Source organism: Melitaea cinxia, chromosome 19, assembly GCF_905220565.1.
Source record: "Melitaea cinxia chromosome 19, ilMelCinx1.1, whole genome shotgun sequence".
NCBI classification, from domain to species: Eukaryota; Metazoa; Arthropoda; class Insecta; order Lepidoptera; family Nymphalidae; genus Melitaea; species Melitaea cinxia.
This window is the reverse complement of record NC_059412.1, coordinates 8812031-8830217: the sequence shown is the minus strand read 5'-3', so window position 1 is coordinate 8830217 and position 18187 is coordinate 8812031. Positions and strand designations below refer to the sequence as shown.

Genomic DNA, 18187 nt, shown 5'->3' with positions numbered 1-18187 from the left:
TTTAATTAGCTTATAAGTAAATCGTCTTATGGATTTTTGTGAACAGTAGAGTGAAACGGCCTAACAATTCCGGACTACGTGGGTACCGAGGGCCAAATGGGTAAGAAAGTTACCTTTTATTTGTTTTTTTTATAAATTATATTGAAAACCAGATTTTTTTATTGGAGCATACTTTAAAAATACTTTTTAACCGTTATTTTATAAAATAAAACTGTATTAATTTTTAATAAATCAAAAATGGTTTAAACTTAAAATGACTAAAAGCATCGTATTTATGATTATTGATCTATTTCTCTGACTCTTTCTCGTTAAAACCTTTGTTAAAAAAAAAATTTAATTTAAATATAATGGGATATTTGCCATGTTTTTGTTTTTTGTTTTTATAAGTGCACCTTGATCTGGCAATATTGCGGAATTATCTAGAAGTCAAAATTACGAACAAATATAATTTTCACAGTCGTAAATTTCAATATACATCAGAGTTTGTAACCAAGAAAATTTATAAAATTTTAATACTAAGGATTTTTAACGTAGATATTCCTATATAGGTACATTAAATTATTCTCCGTTATGAACATTACTATACATTATTCTCAACGCAGCACACCTTGTGGAGGACAATAAAATTAAAATGCTTTCAAAAGGTAGCAACTAAATTATGAGATCCATTTACGGGTTGACTTTGACTCAGAAGAACAAAAATGTACTATCCTTATTATCGTAGAAATAAAGTTTATTTTTCCGCGAATAAATTTAAAATAAAGAAAATAACAAAAAATGTTTAACCATATACTTGTAAGGTCTATTTTAGAGTGATTTTTCACTTATATGGCGTTTTGTGATCATGTTTCTTTAGTTTTATTACGGCAAATGAACCTATGTTTTATTATTATATAAATAAAGAATGATTTTGTTTGTTTATTATGTATTGTAACTTTAATCTAAAAAGGACATGAATCGAATTACATATGAGTTTTGAACTTTCTTTAGGCGTGCTTCGTCCTTTTGAGAACAATGGTTTGAAAAAAAAACATAACTTTTTTTTTAACTTAGCATTACCATTTTCAATGTAGGTATTTTGTTATTAATGTTTTGTAAAGCTTGTCTTAAAAATATCACCAATTGTAGTACGTTAATTTCGGTCTTATACTATAAATGTACGTTGGAACTTACCCAAATATGTTTATTTATTTTATTTTTGTGCATTTTATCAAGTATGTTATCTCAAATTACTTCAAAATATGGGTTAATTTCTTCCAACTCCTCGTTAGTACAAAATACGCCTTTCATCTTCAACATAAATCTAACCAAAAGTAATAAATCACAAAAAGTACTCTAGACGTGTTTCCGGCCGCGCCAGATTTGAATGAATTTACCGGAAGTAGGGTACCTGCAACGTCCGCAATTGAATAGTAAAAGGATGTTAAAATAAATTGCTTTTTTATAATTCTTTATGCACAAATGCATAATAAAACTTTGTTTTGTCATTTATGTCTTTATTTTATTTGTCATATGGTATTGTGCGTTAATTGTAAAATTGCGTGTTGCACATACACACACGGACACACACACACACACACACACGCGTGCATGCATTATTAACGAAGCTTTGGATCAGTGATTAAATACCTGTTGAAATGGTTGCGAGTTTAATCTCAGCTGATGATATAATTTTATATTTGTCATACATGTTTCTAGTATTGTGCATGTGTATTATGTAAATTTGCATATTACCCAACTCAGCATATTTTTGTAAAGTTCGTTAATTGTGAAACTTTTTTAATGTCTATTTATTATTCTACAACAGTCCGATAAAGAATTAACATCATTTATTTCACGTAGTATGTTAAACTTTTATCTTAACTTTCTCCGAATACGGTATTAAAACTAATGTAATAAAAAATATCTAATGTGTAACTTTTGTTTCCTGCATTCATATGTGAAAGTTTCTCTTTTTAATTATGTACTTTTGTTAATTTCGCTAGTTTTCTACAAACACACGTATCATATTACTTTTATTTTTTAACGGAGCTAAAATTGTGTTATTCATTATTATAATTATTTTTATTTATAATTAGGCGTGTTACATTCGCCGTGATTTCATTTAGTTAAAAATACGTAATTATTTTATATTACTGTTATATTCAAATTATATACACGTTAATTTTATTTCAAAGTAACAGCACACTATCTCATTAAGAAAAAAAAGTATTTAAAATTTTAAATGAATTGAAATCGCAAAATCTTAAAAATCTAAACTAAATATTACGTAATTTTGAAATTGGTTTTTAGTAATATGGATAAATTTATTTAACACAGTATCGTCAAAACTAAATCTAAAAAAAAAAAAAAATACACAAATAATCTATAATTGTCATGAAATACGTAATTATATTGTCATACAAGTCGATTTCATTTTTAAACTAAAATTATATACTTAATTAAGGTTTTTAAGGATTTATCTATGGTAGTTGCTAGTTATAGATGTCGATTGAGCACTCGACTACTAACTATAAATATTCTCACGTTTATGAACACAATTTCTATTTAAATATTATAATAATACGCGGTATAGGCTATAAAAATTGTACCTTATTTCACATTCATAATATCATAGTTACTCTGCAAGAAATATATCAGTACGAAAATGGACTTTATAACCTCTGGTTACGGACGAAAGTAGATTGATAAAGATTTTATTAAGTAACATTTTTGTAGTATACCGAAGATTTCTCTTGATTATAATAATATTGAGATGGCCCTTTCCGAAGCGAAGTACTTCAGTTATAAGGTCTTTAGAAACTTACGTGTGCAGGGTGTGGCTTAGTTCTCAGAGAATGATTGATGTGTACTTTTTTTGTGTTACGAACAAATATGTAATTAAAAGCACGATCGTAATAATTGCTGTATGTTTGTTAATGATTATTGTAACAAATTAACTTGGTATGGTATTCATAGCAAACATAATATTCCGTCCATACGTCATAAAAATTCTTCTGTACGGGTTTGTCATTAATCTTTTGTAAAAAATTGAGCAATACTAGTCAAAAATAGGTGCTGTATGGCTACGGCACCAAAGAATATAGCCACCCCTCTTCCCATGGGTGTCGTAAGAGGCGACTAAGGGATAACAACCACCTTGGAACTTAAGAAGCCGACCGATGGCGGGATAACCATCTAACCGCTGGCTTTGAAACACACAGGCCGAAAACGGGCAGCATCGTCTTCGGTGCGACAAAGCCAGCCCTGCGGTCACCAACCCGCCTGCCCAGCGTGGTGACTATGGGCAAAACACATAAGCTCACGCATTTTTGGCGCGAACTTGTGCAGGCCTATGTCCAGCAGTGGACTGCAATAGGCTGGAATGATGATGATGATGATGATGATGAGTCAAAAATAGTACGTTTGTTGAGTAATACGGCTCTTACATATATACCTATAAGTCTAGTATCAACCTATAAATTATGCCTCTTCTTATTGGGATATCATCATTGACTATACTATCTTTTGTATCATTATATTTAGGCCAAACCTGTTTGACAGTGTATTGATTCAGTACATTATAAGCAGTTTCTTTCTAAGATTATTTGCCTGTTTCACCAGTTGTGGATAACGCTATTTGACAGATAACGATATCCAAAAGATTTTTTTTTTTTTGATGTATACTATTTTTCGCCATTGAATTCCACTATATTTTTTGGCATATTTCTATACGCAATGGTAAATCTAAAGCTATAGTTTATTAATTGATTTAAAACAGATCCTAATGACTTATTCTACATCCTACTGTTAAAGTCTAATCGTAACTTATTTGCAGGATAAACTTTATCCACAACTTGTGCACTATGTGGTGACAGTTTCTCATTCGGTCAATCGTTATATCTATGAATTATTATCTGAGGCTGTAGATGTACATTAGTAGGCACACTAGCTTAAGCGTATTAATATAGCAAGTCTATTTTGTAATATATATAAGAAATAAGTCAACTGTCATTTTTATTATTATTTATCTAAAACAATAATTTGTAATTTTCCACTTCCCTTCAACACATAATACGTGATTCTAATACTTAAAGTTATGAATTATGTAAACGTGCTTGATCTATATTTATGCTTTTTGTTATTGTTATATATTTATCGGAAAATGCTTTACGTAGTAAAATAATAATAAACATGTAACACGTAATGCAACGACCTAAGCTGGTATCATGTTATAAAGTCCTATTCGTTTGAGTAGCCATTAAATAGGTATATCCCAAAACATTGTCAGAATTAAATCTTTTTATATAAAATAACTAACGCTATACAAAAGATTACGTTACTTGAACCTCTTTCAAGGCACTCAAATACTCAATATAAAAATACACATTGTATGTTATAATAAGCACGCTGTTAAGACTTCAATATAGTAATAAACAACAATAGGATCTCGAGGTTTTATAACAAAAAGTTTATATAATACTTTAGACACCGTTTTTTAAATTTGGTTTGAAGATTATTAACACCGACAAATTTTAAGTGGATCGTACGATTTTAATTAGTTGAATTTTTTACGCAAAATTTTTATATATTTTTTATTGACTCTATGTCTGAGTATAACAAGAAGGTATTTATTCATTAAAAACAAAAAATATAATATTTTTGAATAGCATAAAATAATTAAATGTTTAAGGAAAATTATAAAAAAAACTAAAGATGTATCGTTTATAAACAAAGTTAGGTTTTAGACATGCGCAAACTGCAAGCGAGTTAAGGCAGTGCAAGGTTAGCAGGTGGTTCTGTGGTGCAACGACTTGAAAACACGTTTTCATTATATAACGACTTTATATCCCGACTGCCAAGGAAGGGTTATGTCTTTCGCGCGTATCTTGTATGTATGTGTGTATGTATGTTTGTATGTAATATTCTTTACTACCTTATATTTCCAGAACCACTGAACGGATTTACATAATTGAGGTATCGTTAGGTTCGTCTTAGCTGCCCAAGTGTTCTTAGATAGGTGACATTAAAAAAAATCAAACATGGCGGCTGCGCGAAGCCATTGTAGTTAATGAAAAAAAATTTTTTTTCTCGAATACTACAATATGGGTATCAAATTGAAGGGCACAATACAAGGATTTTAAAAAGGTATATCGTGATTATTATGCTATTTATTAATGCGCATTTTTTAGAAGATGAAGATGCCAAATAAACCCATTCGAGCTGTAGCCGGACATCAGAGTACTCGACATTAGCAGTAACACACTCAACTTAATGCATCATTGCACTATCACATACTCGTATATAACCCGTTGTCAATGTACGTAATTTAGGTACATATTACACATTTAGTCCGCTGACAAAGCACGATATTGAAAGTTCCTAGAGTAAAACAGTGAGACACAGTTAAGTTATTTAGAAATGATCGATTTGTAACTTTTTAACAAAGAAATCTGCTGGATGGATTTTATAAAACTTCAAAATAATGTTCAAAACCTGAAAAGTATTAATTAAGGATACAAACTCATCATTTTAATGATAATGCTCATTACACATTTAAATCAATTACATACTTGCTTTTTAAACCTTATATTTGTATAAAAATTGAGATTAATTAATCCAACGTGTTTTGACGTAATGTTGCCTAAAATGAAAAACATAAAAATCAATAAAGTTTTATTAACATTAAAAGAATGTTTACTAAGCAATGAGATACACTGAATGTTTCACTCAAACAATTGTAGCTATAAAACGTGTTTTTTTGTTTTACGATATGTTTATAGTGTCGTTATTTATAATGGAACCTTTGGATCATAAAGTCGTCGAACCTTCTTTGTCCACCGTTTATGGTGGAACATAATTTTAGTGCTAGCGTCTCATATTTATAGCGTTCACATTAAAATATACATTTGAATAAAAGTATGTAATTATATAGTTTTTATATATTTATGTTAGTATAGTAATAGTTAAGTATATTTTTTAATACTTAAGTTATTGCAAACCATATCTTTGCTTTAAAATGATAACTTTATAAGAACTAATTATTATGATATATTAATATTCATAAACGAAATTCGCTTTTAGAAGTACCTAAGTAACTCGGATATAAACTAAAAACAGGTTCTTTGGATATGGTATTAAGATAACATTTCCAAGAATTCAAAGAGAGTAATTCCAAATAATTATTTTAATCCATAAAAAAAAATTACATAATAAAATACATCTAATATTTATAACTTTAGGTGTACAACTTTAATGAAATGAAATAAATAATTAAGCTATTAAATGTAAGTTAATTAAAGGCTTTCACTGTTCAAAATGTTGCCGGTATTAAAAACTGTAGAAAAAATACAAATTCCCGCGTAACCACTATCATATTGTTTTTAGAGAACATTGAAACATGAACACGTATATTAAAGCGCGCGAAAAAAAATTTATTACGTATTACGCAACAGTCATAATTATTGATCATGGCAAGGTCGTTGTAATTTTTTAATGACGATAAAATGTGTATTTATCAAATGTTTAGCAGTTTTTCCGCGTGTGAATAATGTCGGTGACTCATACATTGATAATATGTTACTTGAGTCAGCGTCATGGGATCGTTCTGATGATTCTACACAGATTTTAAGATACAGGTAACACTAACTGGAAATTTTATTACTAAAACTAAAGTATTTGTAATATTTTAACCTTTTTAAAACATTTGTAAAGTTCCTTTGCAATGGTTTAATAGTTTAGATATTTAAGACAAAAATTCCTAATTTATTTAACAGGTTTTGTAACTAAAAAAGTATTTATAATATTTAAGTTATTTCCTAATTAATTTAAATTAAAAATATTTCCTCACTGTATTTTAATTACTCTTTTTTGTGACTGCTTAAAATCGTTTAGATTTTATTTTTTATTAACTTCAAAAATATCAAAATTTGCAGTATGTACAATTTGTACATACATATTAATAGATTTTTTACAAACAAAAAGTTTTTTGTTTTTCATATTTTAATGCTACTAAATTTATTAAAAAAATTATTGTTAAAATATTTTAACCTAAATATATTATAAAATTTTCCCTATGCTATCATCAACTCCATTCCGTTTATCAAAAATCGTAACCCAGTGCAATCAATATTTACAAATGGCGCATCTTCTTTCCCTTTAAGGATATATGACTGCGTTTTCAAAGAAATAAATACGTAAATAAAATTACGTGTAAAAAATACCCAAATGTAAAAATAAATATAATGCGGTTTTTTTTCATGACGTGGTTAGAATTAAATTTTAATTGTAATTGTTATATAAATTGTAAAATATAGTTTGCTTGGTTAAAAATATAAATTCATATGTATCTGTATCATATACACATACGCACTTAAATTAAAACTATTTATTTATAAGTATGTTACACATACGTTTTTGTATGAACCTACTATTCTTAGGAAATTTCCTCTGTCTTTAGCAATATTTATAGGCTGAATTAAAATACTATGTGTCTTAGATTGTTAGTTTATTGAAGAAATTGATAGGTAATAAAACATGAATTTTCGGTCATTAAGAGCAGAGTAGAGCGGTAATCGTAAGTGTCAATCAAATACTGACCACGAGTTGACGCAGTTGTCAACTGGTTACTTAATACATTAGCTGTCGTGAGTTCGATCATTGCTCATACACACACACACATATATATGTATAATTATATATATCTCATTCTTTTATCTACTTTTGATAAGGGATTTATAATCATATTATCATATGGGCTGTTAGTGTGACGCGTTTATTTAGTTTTAAAGTGTTAAGCCGCAAGGCGTAATAATATATTTTCAATTAACATTTTTACGTAAGGTTCGAATACTGATACCATATGTGGCCAACATTAAAAAAAAAAGTATGTAGAACCACACACCACTCGATAGTTCGAGTTACAAAATTTAAGTCAGCTAAATTTTTCATTGTTAACATGAATTTTATACTTATGCAATAAGGTATAAAATGCAATACAAGTTTATGACTTATTTTTATCTTGTAACGAATTTTTTCCTTCACAAAAACCCCGTGTAATGTTACTGTGGTTATCTTAAAGGATCGGTTTTTAACGGCATTTCCTTCGGCTTGTGGTTTGCTTTATAATCGTTTTATTGTATTCATATGTGGTGCTACATTAGTATTAACAGTTTCGTTATAGATTCATTGAAATTAATTCATTGAAATAATTGTGATTTTTTTTTGTAAAATTTTTGCAAACACTGCTAGTTTTGTTGTAATTTTTTCGATATTTCAAAAAGGTTATGTAAACTCCAAACTCGTGTATACCTGGCTACCAAAAGTAGTAGAATTATATTTATAAGCTATAGGCGTATGTCCAATCTATGATAAAAATAAATTCTTAACCTTTATCAGAGCTTAGCGACATTGACCTTGCGTAGCCACTACCGACCATAATACAAACACGTCTACACCGTATCGTATCTCTGTTCCTATGATAAAATATTACCTTTAATGACTTAAATATAATACATATATGATATATAAATTTTAATGCTATATTATTGATATTTTTATAAACGCATTTTACGCGCGCGAATTTTTTATATTTGATTTATTTCTATTATTATTAATGTTTTTATCCGCTTTATATTTAAGTATAAATAATACTCTACTTAAATAATAATTCTACCTCTCAGTTGCAAGTTATACCTAAAATATAAACTCTTAACTCAATCATTTATAGTTTATAGTAACTGCTAACAAATATTGAACCCTTCTGTATTCAATCTCTCAATATCAACTAATATCTGTATCCGGTGTGGGGCGATGAAAACATATTAATTAGTAACATATGGTTTAGATAAAGTGAAATGGCACAGTGGATAGGCATATGTGTAGATTTTAATGGAAAAATGAGATATTTATGTTGAAACCGTGCAATAAATTTTGCATACTTCTTATTATTAGAAGCACTTTCGAGGTACTTCATCATCATCACCATCATCACTTCATCATCATCATCATCGTCTTCGGTCTGTGTATTTCGAGGCCAGCATTTGGATGGTTATCCGGCCATCGGTCGACTTTTTAAATTCCAAGGTGGTAGTGGAACTGTTTTATCCCTCCCTATTAGTCGCCTCTTACGACACCCACGGGAAGACGGGGTGGCTACATTCTTTACTGCCATCACCACACAGCAAGTATCGAGATACTTGTCTGCATTGAAATGCTTGAATGCAAAACATTTTTGAAGTAATCAAATTGATGGTATGAAGAAAAGAAGTAATAAGAAAGTTTTCTCACGCTAATATTTTTTCTAAGCGCAGATCATTAAAATTTAAAAAACAATTCTGTAGTTCAAAGATCAACTAGTGATAGTAAACAGTAGGGATACCATGTTGACAATCAATACTTCGGGACAAATTATGATTTTCAGACATTTAAATTGATACATATAGATACTAACAAAAATAGTAAGCCCTCATAAAAGTAAATTGAATTATATTCTATTTAAATAAACTATTAAAAATTGAATTTCATAGTAAACAAAACATGTGATCGTGTTACTTTATTTTAATTTTAAGCAACGCAATATTACAACTACAACACTTACATATTTTTCAAACTAATAATTGGCGAGAACCCGAACGGCGAGTATTATTATGATGAATTCAGTCCGATCTGCAAAGAAAAAAAAATCCTGAAAACTCCTCAGACACTCTTCAAACTATTATGATTATTCCACGAGAAACTCTAGCAGATAGCCTCTCTAGTCAAAAGTAGAAAGTTCTTTATTAAAGCATCTAAATAAATCACTGCTACGAAACCATGTTAGACTATTATAAAAATTAGTTTGTACGGTAAAAACTATCTAAATCACACGATAACCGACGGCATTTGATTAATGATTGTAATAATATTATCAGTCCGACAATTTTGTTCCCCGAACAACATTTACTAGTTTCCCAAACACGTTTGGATGCAACTTTGTAGTTTAAATATCTTGAAGTTTAATAAGTACATTCAAGACTCTATTCAGTATTAATAAGGCTTGTTTTAGTCTGTGTTAAGATGATTATAGTTTAAGGCTATCATGGAACTGCATCTGTATCGTAATGAACTCGTTTTTATAAATTATGATATCATCAACTCGGTATATTAACGTTATGTAAGTCTTGGCTATTTTTAGAAAGAATGAGATTGTCAATCGGACTTGAAACCTGATCTTGATGATATTGTATACCGGAGAAATGTTTATATAGTTTCGACGGTTCGTTTCTTCTTTACGATATAAATCGTCTTTAAAAGTCGGTGTGCAAAACATGGCTTGGATCTAAGTCATTTCTTATAGAGGTGTCAAAAGTTCCATTAACGATTTTTGTGGTTTCGATTCCCACAGAGTATATATTTGTATTTATGTAAATATTTAGTCTAGATATTTGTTCTTGTACGTCTCCCCGTCGTACATAAGTAGTTGATAACACTTGATTTTTTTGTAGAGTTTAACATGAAAGCCTTTTGTCATTATAGAAAAAAAAGTTTATTGCCCAATTAACCCGTTTTCTTTTATAAGAAAACAGACAGCGTGTGCCCAGCGGCTGGATGTTAATAGGCTAATGCTAATACAATTCAGTTTATTGATTGATCTACTTAACATTGATCGATTTCTAATAACAACATTGCGTGGTTATTACCTGCATTTTCACGCTAAACAAAAAAAAGTGATACAAACCACAGTGCCCTTTAAATTTGAAAGCTAACAAGCAAGGTCAGCACTTGGTCGCCCAACGTCAAGCACGCACCAATTGTAAACCCCGCGTCCCAGCTGAAAGTGTCTCAACAATTGTCTACATGAATAAATTGATTCAGATTAATAAAGTGGTCGATAAGTGACGTTCCGACATACGGTTTTCTTATCAATATTGTTTCACTTGCAATTTTGCGTCGACAGTCTTCCTTCGTTCGTCTAATCGAACGCACTCTTTATTGTCTACGTTATTATATGTGTCATCGGTCACTCCGGTACGAGTGTTTAAAGTAATAACATCTGTGATAGAACGTTCAACATTATCAGGAAACGGTGACAGGTTAAAATTAACAACCACTATACGGCTACGATTAATCGTCTCGAGGCAGTGAATTATGGAATTAAATGTTGTAAATCAGTTCGTGGTGTGAGCATGTGATTATCGGTGTTTCTCAAAATAAATCTGACTAATGTAGAGATGACGGCTGTTAAACGCTCCGTGATATTTAATGATCGCCATCGCCATACCGATGGGAAACTGTGAGTTTTATCTGCACTACCGTTACCTAATGTGTGTCCTAAATAAAATCTTTTGTTCAGTCACTTGTTTAAACATGTTCGTTTGGATCTTTGTTATGTTTCCATCAACCATGTTTGAGTCAATTGGTATAATGCTTTTATAAATGTCTCTAACTACTTTTAATTATTTGCTGTTACTACTATTTCAAAACGCCTTTTAATAAACAGTTAAAACAGTTCCTAAAGTATTAGAATGAATAAAATATTACAATATTACGGTTTTAAATAATTGAAAAAAGTACTTTTAACCGCAAAAAAGAAATATTGTAGGTCGTACACAGTGGAAACAAGATAAGGGTGCAGTAATTCAAATCGGAAATTCCTATTGTTTATGTAAATATGTGTATGTTTATAGTAGATGAAAATGCATTATCAGACATTGATATTTAATAATGCTTGAAACACTTTTATTAAAAATAATAACTTTTTGTGACTAATTGGAATTCTTAGAAATGAGTTTAATTATGTTTGAGATTATATCTAAGAGAAAGTGGTAAAATAATTTTAATACAGTAAAAGTATATTATGATTTGTAGTGTTTAGAATTTGTGGATGAAAGTATTCTAATTGACATTATCCATTATTGTCAGTTCCAAACTGAATGGTAATTATACAAATGATATTGTTTGTCATTCCATAATGTCACTATTACTTAAATTATTCACAACGACATCTTAGACATATTATTCGTATGAATCACACAGTTGCATAACGGTTGTCCAGCGACCAACTTTAAGTAATGTCAATAAGTATTGTTTGACATTAGACATAGGTTAAGTTATAATAACGTCTTGGAAATTGTAATGTCCCTAATATTTTTTTTTAATAATTACTCGTCCACGTCGTTACACGTCCAAGCATCATAATATTAATAAAAATGTATCGCCGAAATGTGTGTATGGGAATTAATTTCCGAATGACTGGACCAAATTGGATATCTCTTTTGTGGTCGTTATTGGCAGAACCTGGTTTGCGTATAAGAAACTTTAATAAATGGATGTAAGTGAAAGTTCAACTTATAAATTAATATTGCAAATCTGATGGATTAGTTTGTTCATTTAAACTTACTATCTAAAGGTCCGGTTGAAAAAAAAATGCGTTAAAAATGAGTTTAATCAATAAATAAATTAAATAAAAATAGTTTATTTCAGATTAAGCATCCTTGGAGTATAAGTGTGTTAGTAAAAATATTTACTTATAAACTATTTTAGTTATTGTTATTAAGGTTATTAAAAAAAAAAATTCTATCCAATAATTTTGCATAGAACAATCGGGGTGAGCCCTAAATGTCTTTAAGATGTTGAGGAAGGTCAGAAAGTATAAGATTTCACGTTACAGCTCAGAGGCGCGGAGCAAGTATTATAAGGATATATACCTAAATATACACAGATGAAATTGGTCGTGTTATGTTTTATAATTGTCTATCAATCAGTTACTTATCAGATTCCTTGAATTCATACACATACATAGTTACATACATATATCTAACTGACAGAATAGCGTTTAATCCCGGCCGCATTCGATATTATTATGCAAAGTCATTGTTTTAGTTCACTTTTTAAGTTCCGATGCATAAAAACACATCGTATTAATCCGTTTAATTTTAAACTGACTGCAAAAATATAAGTTGTCTGAAAGAGAAATCCAACTTATTTTACAGTCTTGATTGAGTCAAAAAAAAAAAAATAATTCACAAAGTAGCATTTTGTAGCTTTTTAGAACTAATTTATCTCTCTGGTTATAGAGTAATTTGCCATCGTCCTCGATTTTTGCACATTGTAGCTCGATCGCTTTAGTAGAATAAAAAGTGACATATAAATAAGACTTGACCCAAGGGGAGCCCGTTTGAAGTTATTGTTATTCCGAATCATTTGGTTCCATAATGCCATATGCCATAAAACCATCATCAAAACAATTCTAAAAAAAAATACTTGTATTGTCTAAACTTTATAATATAAGTAATGCAAGAAACTTTCACAAATGCATTATATTAGGACAGTCGTGACCTTTCAAAAAAATAACCCACGGTTTGAAATACCCTGATGTATAAATAAAAACAGTTAAGTCGTGAAGCTCGGTTCACGTAAGAACAAGTGACAGTTACCACGACTTGAAACAATAGACCATTGTGGTCGCTCACCCGATGGTCGCCATGTGCGCCACTAACGATAACATCGTTGATAACAAATGAAACTGATTTTCATTGCTTTTACTTCATTAGGCAAAATAGTTTTTGATCGAAAACGTTTTGCTTTTACGTTATTGTGGATCTCCCACCGTGTCTCGGAGAGCACGTTAAGCTGTCGGTCCCGGTTGTTTTCATTTACACTTGATAGTGGTCGTTACTCATAGTAGGGAATATATCCGCCAGCCCGCATTGGAGCAGCGTGGTGGATTAAGCTCTGATCCTTCTCCTACATGGAGAAAGAGGACTATGCCCAGTAGTGGGATATTGCAGGCTGAAGCGTACGTAATGTATTCTATCTGTAGTGTATATCATTAGATTTAAACCATATTTCAAATCAACACTATTTAAGTAAAATAAATAAAAAAATAATAAAAAAAAAAAAACTATTTACAATCAATCAAATCATATTATTTGTTTACAAGCACAAAGATTTAAGTATTTAACCTTCTTTTCACCGTTAAATATCGAACAGTGATGTTAGTCTGTATCATGTTTTATGCATCGATCTTTACCCTCCGAATCCGATAAATATCGGAATTTAACCTTTGACGTTAGTCGTGTTCTGATCTTTAACTCGTGAATGAAGCCTTTATGTCCGTTAATACCTTTACCTAATACCTTTGAGGATATTTAACATTTCCATAGCCTTATTTGTTATGGCATTGAATTGTAACTTTTACGATTAATAAAATTCGGTTGAATTTCTTTTTCTAAGTTGTTAACTAGGTTTATCAAGTAAAGAATTTGGTATTTCCTACATTGTATTCTAGACAAAGATTGGATTTGCTTTTACTAATATTATAAATGCAAAAGTTTCTGAGAATGGCTGTGTATGTTTGTATGTATGTGTATGTATGAATATTTGTTACTCTTTCTCGTAAAAACTACTGGACCGATTTTAATGGAATTTGGTACGTAGATAGCTGGAGATCTAGAACAACACATAGGCTATTTTTTATCCCGACATTCTTACGGGATCAGAAATTAAACTTATAAAACCGTGTGGCGCAGCTAGCTTATTATGTAAATATGTAGTACTAACATAAACAATTTTTGACTAGCCCGTTGGCGTAGTTTGTAGTAGGGCCCTGCTTTCTGTTCCGCGGGTTGCGGGTTCGATTCCCGCCTGAGTCTGTGTGTAATATTTGTATTTAAATATTTATATATGTATTATTACTATGTAGATTCATCAAAAAATTTGCTTTAACAGTCGGCTGTTACCTATGTATAACGCAAGCATTAAGTTGCTTACCGTAGGAACAGACGACCGTGTGTGTATGTTATGAGATATTTATTTATTTATTTATGATAAACTTTATATTTATTTGTTATTTAGTTTATTTTTGTCAATCGGTGTTGGGACAAAATATTTTAGAAATACACGTGAACTTTAAACTTTGTTATTTAATTGTAAATAATAATACTTATAATATCATATTTTAATTATTAGAGAAAACATTTTAATTTTGGTTTTTTACGTTTTGTTTAAACTTTAGCAATAACCGAAACATTTTTTTTTATTATGCTCAGGTAGAACTGAAATTTTTTTTCCTGATTGGCTTTCTTTTGAAGACTGTCATGAATAACAATAACCTTGTAATAATTAAAATAGATATATTTTTTGAAACATAAACACAATCCCACTATTGTCGGTATCACACGCTTTATTAGACTAGAATTGACTCAAATTGTATGTGCTTCCGCTTACGAACTCCACACAAAGCATTCCTGCATGAGTATGTTGATCTAATTTACAAATCAACTATACAAGTATTATTCAATTATCACCATTATACGTAATTATTAAATTTATAGCAATAGATTTAAAGAACGGAAAATCTTATGTTATATTAGAACGAAATGCCTTTTCGATATTTAACTTTGTCAACTGGATATTTTACAATATACTTAATTTATGACTTGTATGTTGAATGTTTATCAAAAAGCGAAAGGAACTTCGTTCTTACCGGGGGTCCTAAGACCCCTTACGCCCTTTTTATCTATTTACGTTGCTATCAGTGTCTTAAATATTAATACAGACTTTAAAGAAATCCATGTATGAATACGTGAAGCAAAAACTTTGTACCCCTTTTTGCGCGGACGAAGGAGCGAAGAATGCTTATATTCTTTTTTTAAATTATGTTTAAAAATATATTAAATCAATGAAAAAAACATTACAGACACTACCATGTATTTGACAAACATACGCATATTATACTCTATTGTTCATTGTGTCTATAGTCAGATTGATTTTTTTTTAAAAAGGTTCTTTATTTTCATTTTTTTTAATTTAATTTTTTAATTATGGTCGATATTCGACCACTAGGCGACCACTAGTATATAATAAATACTTCATATTCTACTGCCACATAAGTTTAATGAAAATCCTATACCTGAGCTTTAAAACACAAACACGTACAGTCAATACAGATTTAAACGCCCAGAATAAATAAATGTATTAACCATACAAACATTTATCATGTAATGAACTTGAAACCCGCGACTGCTAAAGTACCTAATAGCCACAGCTGTGGCTACTACTGAACTAGTTCGTTTCAAACAGACGAATTTGTCCGTTTTGTTTAATATCTGATAGATAAAATCATACGCCGTCAATAAAATTAAGCGTATATTATTTATCCATAGTATTAGGTACCTACCATGGAAACTTACGACAGCAAACTGGCATAGAAAAACTGATTGTATAAAAATCGATTCAAAAAATAGTTTCGACTATTTTCATTTATTATAATAATTCATAATTTAATAAGAGTTAAATTATTATTTATTATTAAAGACTCGTCTCTACGATAACTATAAAGTTACATATATTTTTTGTGTGCATAAATTGTTCATTCAACTGGTGTTACGTATTTGTAACTCGATCAAGGTGAGTCTGCCTGTCAATTAAACGAGATAGGTTCGGCATAGTTTTTTTATAATTTTTTTATAACGTCTCGCTATCTAAATTTTTAATGATACAGCGATCGCCATATCAATCAATAATGTAATTATGTTTATAGTTTCTAAGCACTTACAACTATCGTTTACAACCCGATTGAATGTTATCTTATCTTGTTTAGCGATAGAATTTTGATATAATTATTGTATAGGTGATTTGTACTAAATTTAATAGGATGGAGAATTTTCGGACATAGACAATTTTTAATATGTCTTATTTCGATGTTGGCGATATCCTTAGTAACTTAAGAACACCTGAAAAAAAGTAGGTAATTGTCTAGATATCGATGTTTAATTTCACTCATTCACTTGCAGCAGTAGTGGACTGTAATAGGCTGAAATGATGATGATGATGATAATGATGATGATGATGATCAGGGTTTTGAAAAAATAAACTAATATTTTTTAGCGAATCTGAAAGACGCATCTAATTTTATTCTTAGTAGTATGAAGAACTTACGATTACGGTTCAGCCTGTAACATTCCACTGCTGGGCATAGGCCTCTTTATCCATGTAGAAGCGTCGACGCTTATTCCACCACGCTGATCCACTGCGGGTTGGCGGGTATAGAACCTACTATAAGTAACAATCGCTGTCAGGTGTATATGATAACAACCTGGACAGACAGCTTAACGTGCTCACCGAGGCACGGTGGGTAGATCCACATAGGACACAGTAGATAAGTTAAAATATATATGTTGAAAATCAGCACACTGATCTCTCTTTTTGTATCACTAGAATAAGAAACAAAAAAGTTATTTCACTAAAATATCAATCTAATCTAATCTCATCTAATATAATTATAATTGTGAATGTAAGTTTGTTTGTTACGCTTTCACGCGAAAACTACTTAACCGATCATCATGAAACTTTGTACATTTATTCTTGAAGGTATTAGAAGTGACATAGGATACTTTTTTCAAATTCCAATGCGACCGAAGCCGCGGGTAAAAGCCAGTGAAACTATAAATACATGATAAAATGTATAAAAATTGTTATAAGAATTTAATATTGAAATCTAAGATCTCTCCGTATCTACAGGAAATGTTTTTATAAATAAAATGTGCTACTTGTTTTGTTGCCAGTTCTGAGACAGTATAAGCCTCTATCTGAAAGAGATAAATCATGTTTCTCATTGTCATAACCCAAACGTGTCTTATCAAATATTATCAATATCGCGATTGTGAAGTTTTACTTTATTTCTTGTCTATATGACAGGAGATATTGAGTTTGGTAATATAATTGTAACATTTTTTAAAGAATTATTTATAGACAGTCAGAAAAATACTTTTAACATAATTCAATTTTTACTATTTGTCATTGCGATCTTATCAAAATTATCATTTTCTAGTAATTGCCTAATTTATCAAACTATACTAATATTATAAAGAGATATGTGTATTGGATATCAAGCCTGATTCAATAATTTTTTTTTAAGTAACAAATGTTTATTGCTAAAAAGCTTGTCAATCGAGGAAAGATAGGCTTTAAAATATCACGTTTCCAATAAATGGAGTAGAGTAGTAAGCATTAGTACGGGAGAAACCACGTGGATCGTCTATATATATATAGATATGCGCCTATCGTTTATTTTCAATAGAAATAATAATTAAATAGAAAATAGTTTCGTACTTTGCCCTCAAGACCGTCTTGCCCTAGATTCCATTTTGATAATTTTAATGACAAAATTATCGTCGACCTATATTACGTAACGAAGAAAAAATTACTGTAATTAATTAGTAAAACA

General features: G+C 30.0%; 1 protein-coding gene across 1 annotated transcript in view; it reads left to right on the top strand.

Moving 5' to 3' along the window:
- Positions 1-18187, top strand: part of LOC123662574 (ankyrin repeat and SAM domain-containing protein 1A-like) — a 36589-nt gene continuing 18402 nt past the window's right edge. The window contains exon 1 of the mRNA XM_045597404.1: positions 1-100. Coding sequence (XP_045453360.1) covers positions 97-100 — 4 coding nt within the window. The 5' untranslated portion in view covers positions 1-96. The remainder of the gene's footprint in view (positions 101-18187) is intronic.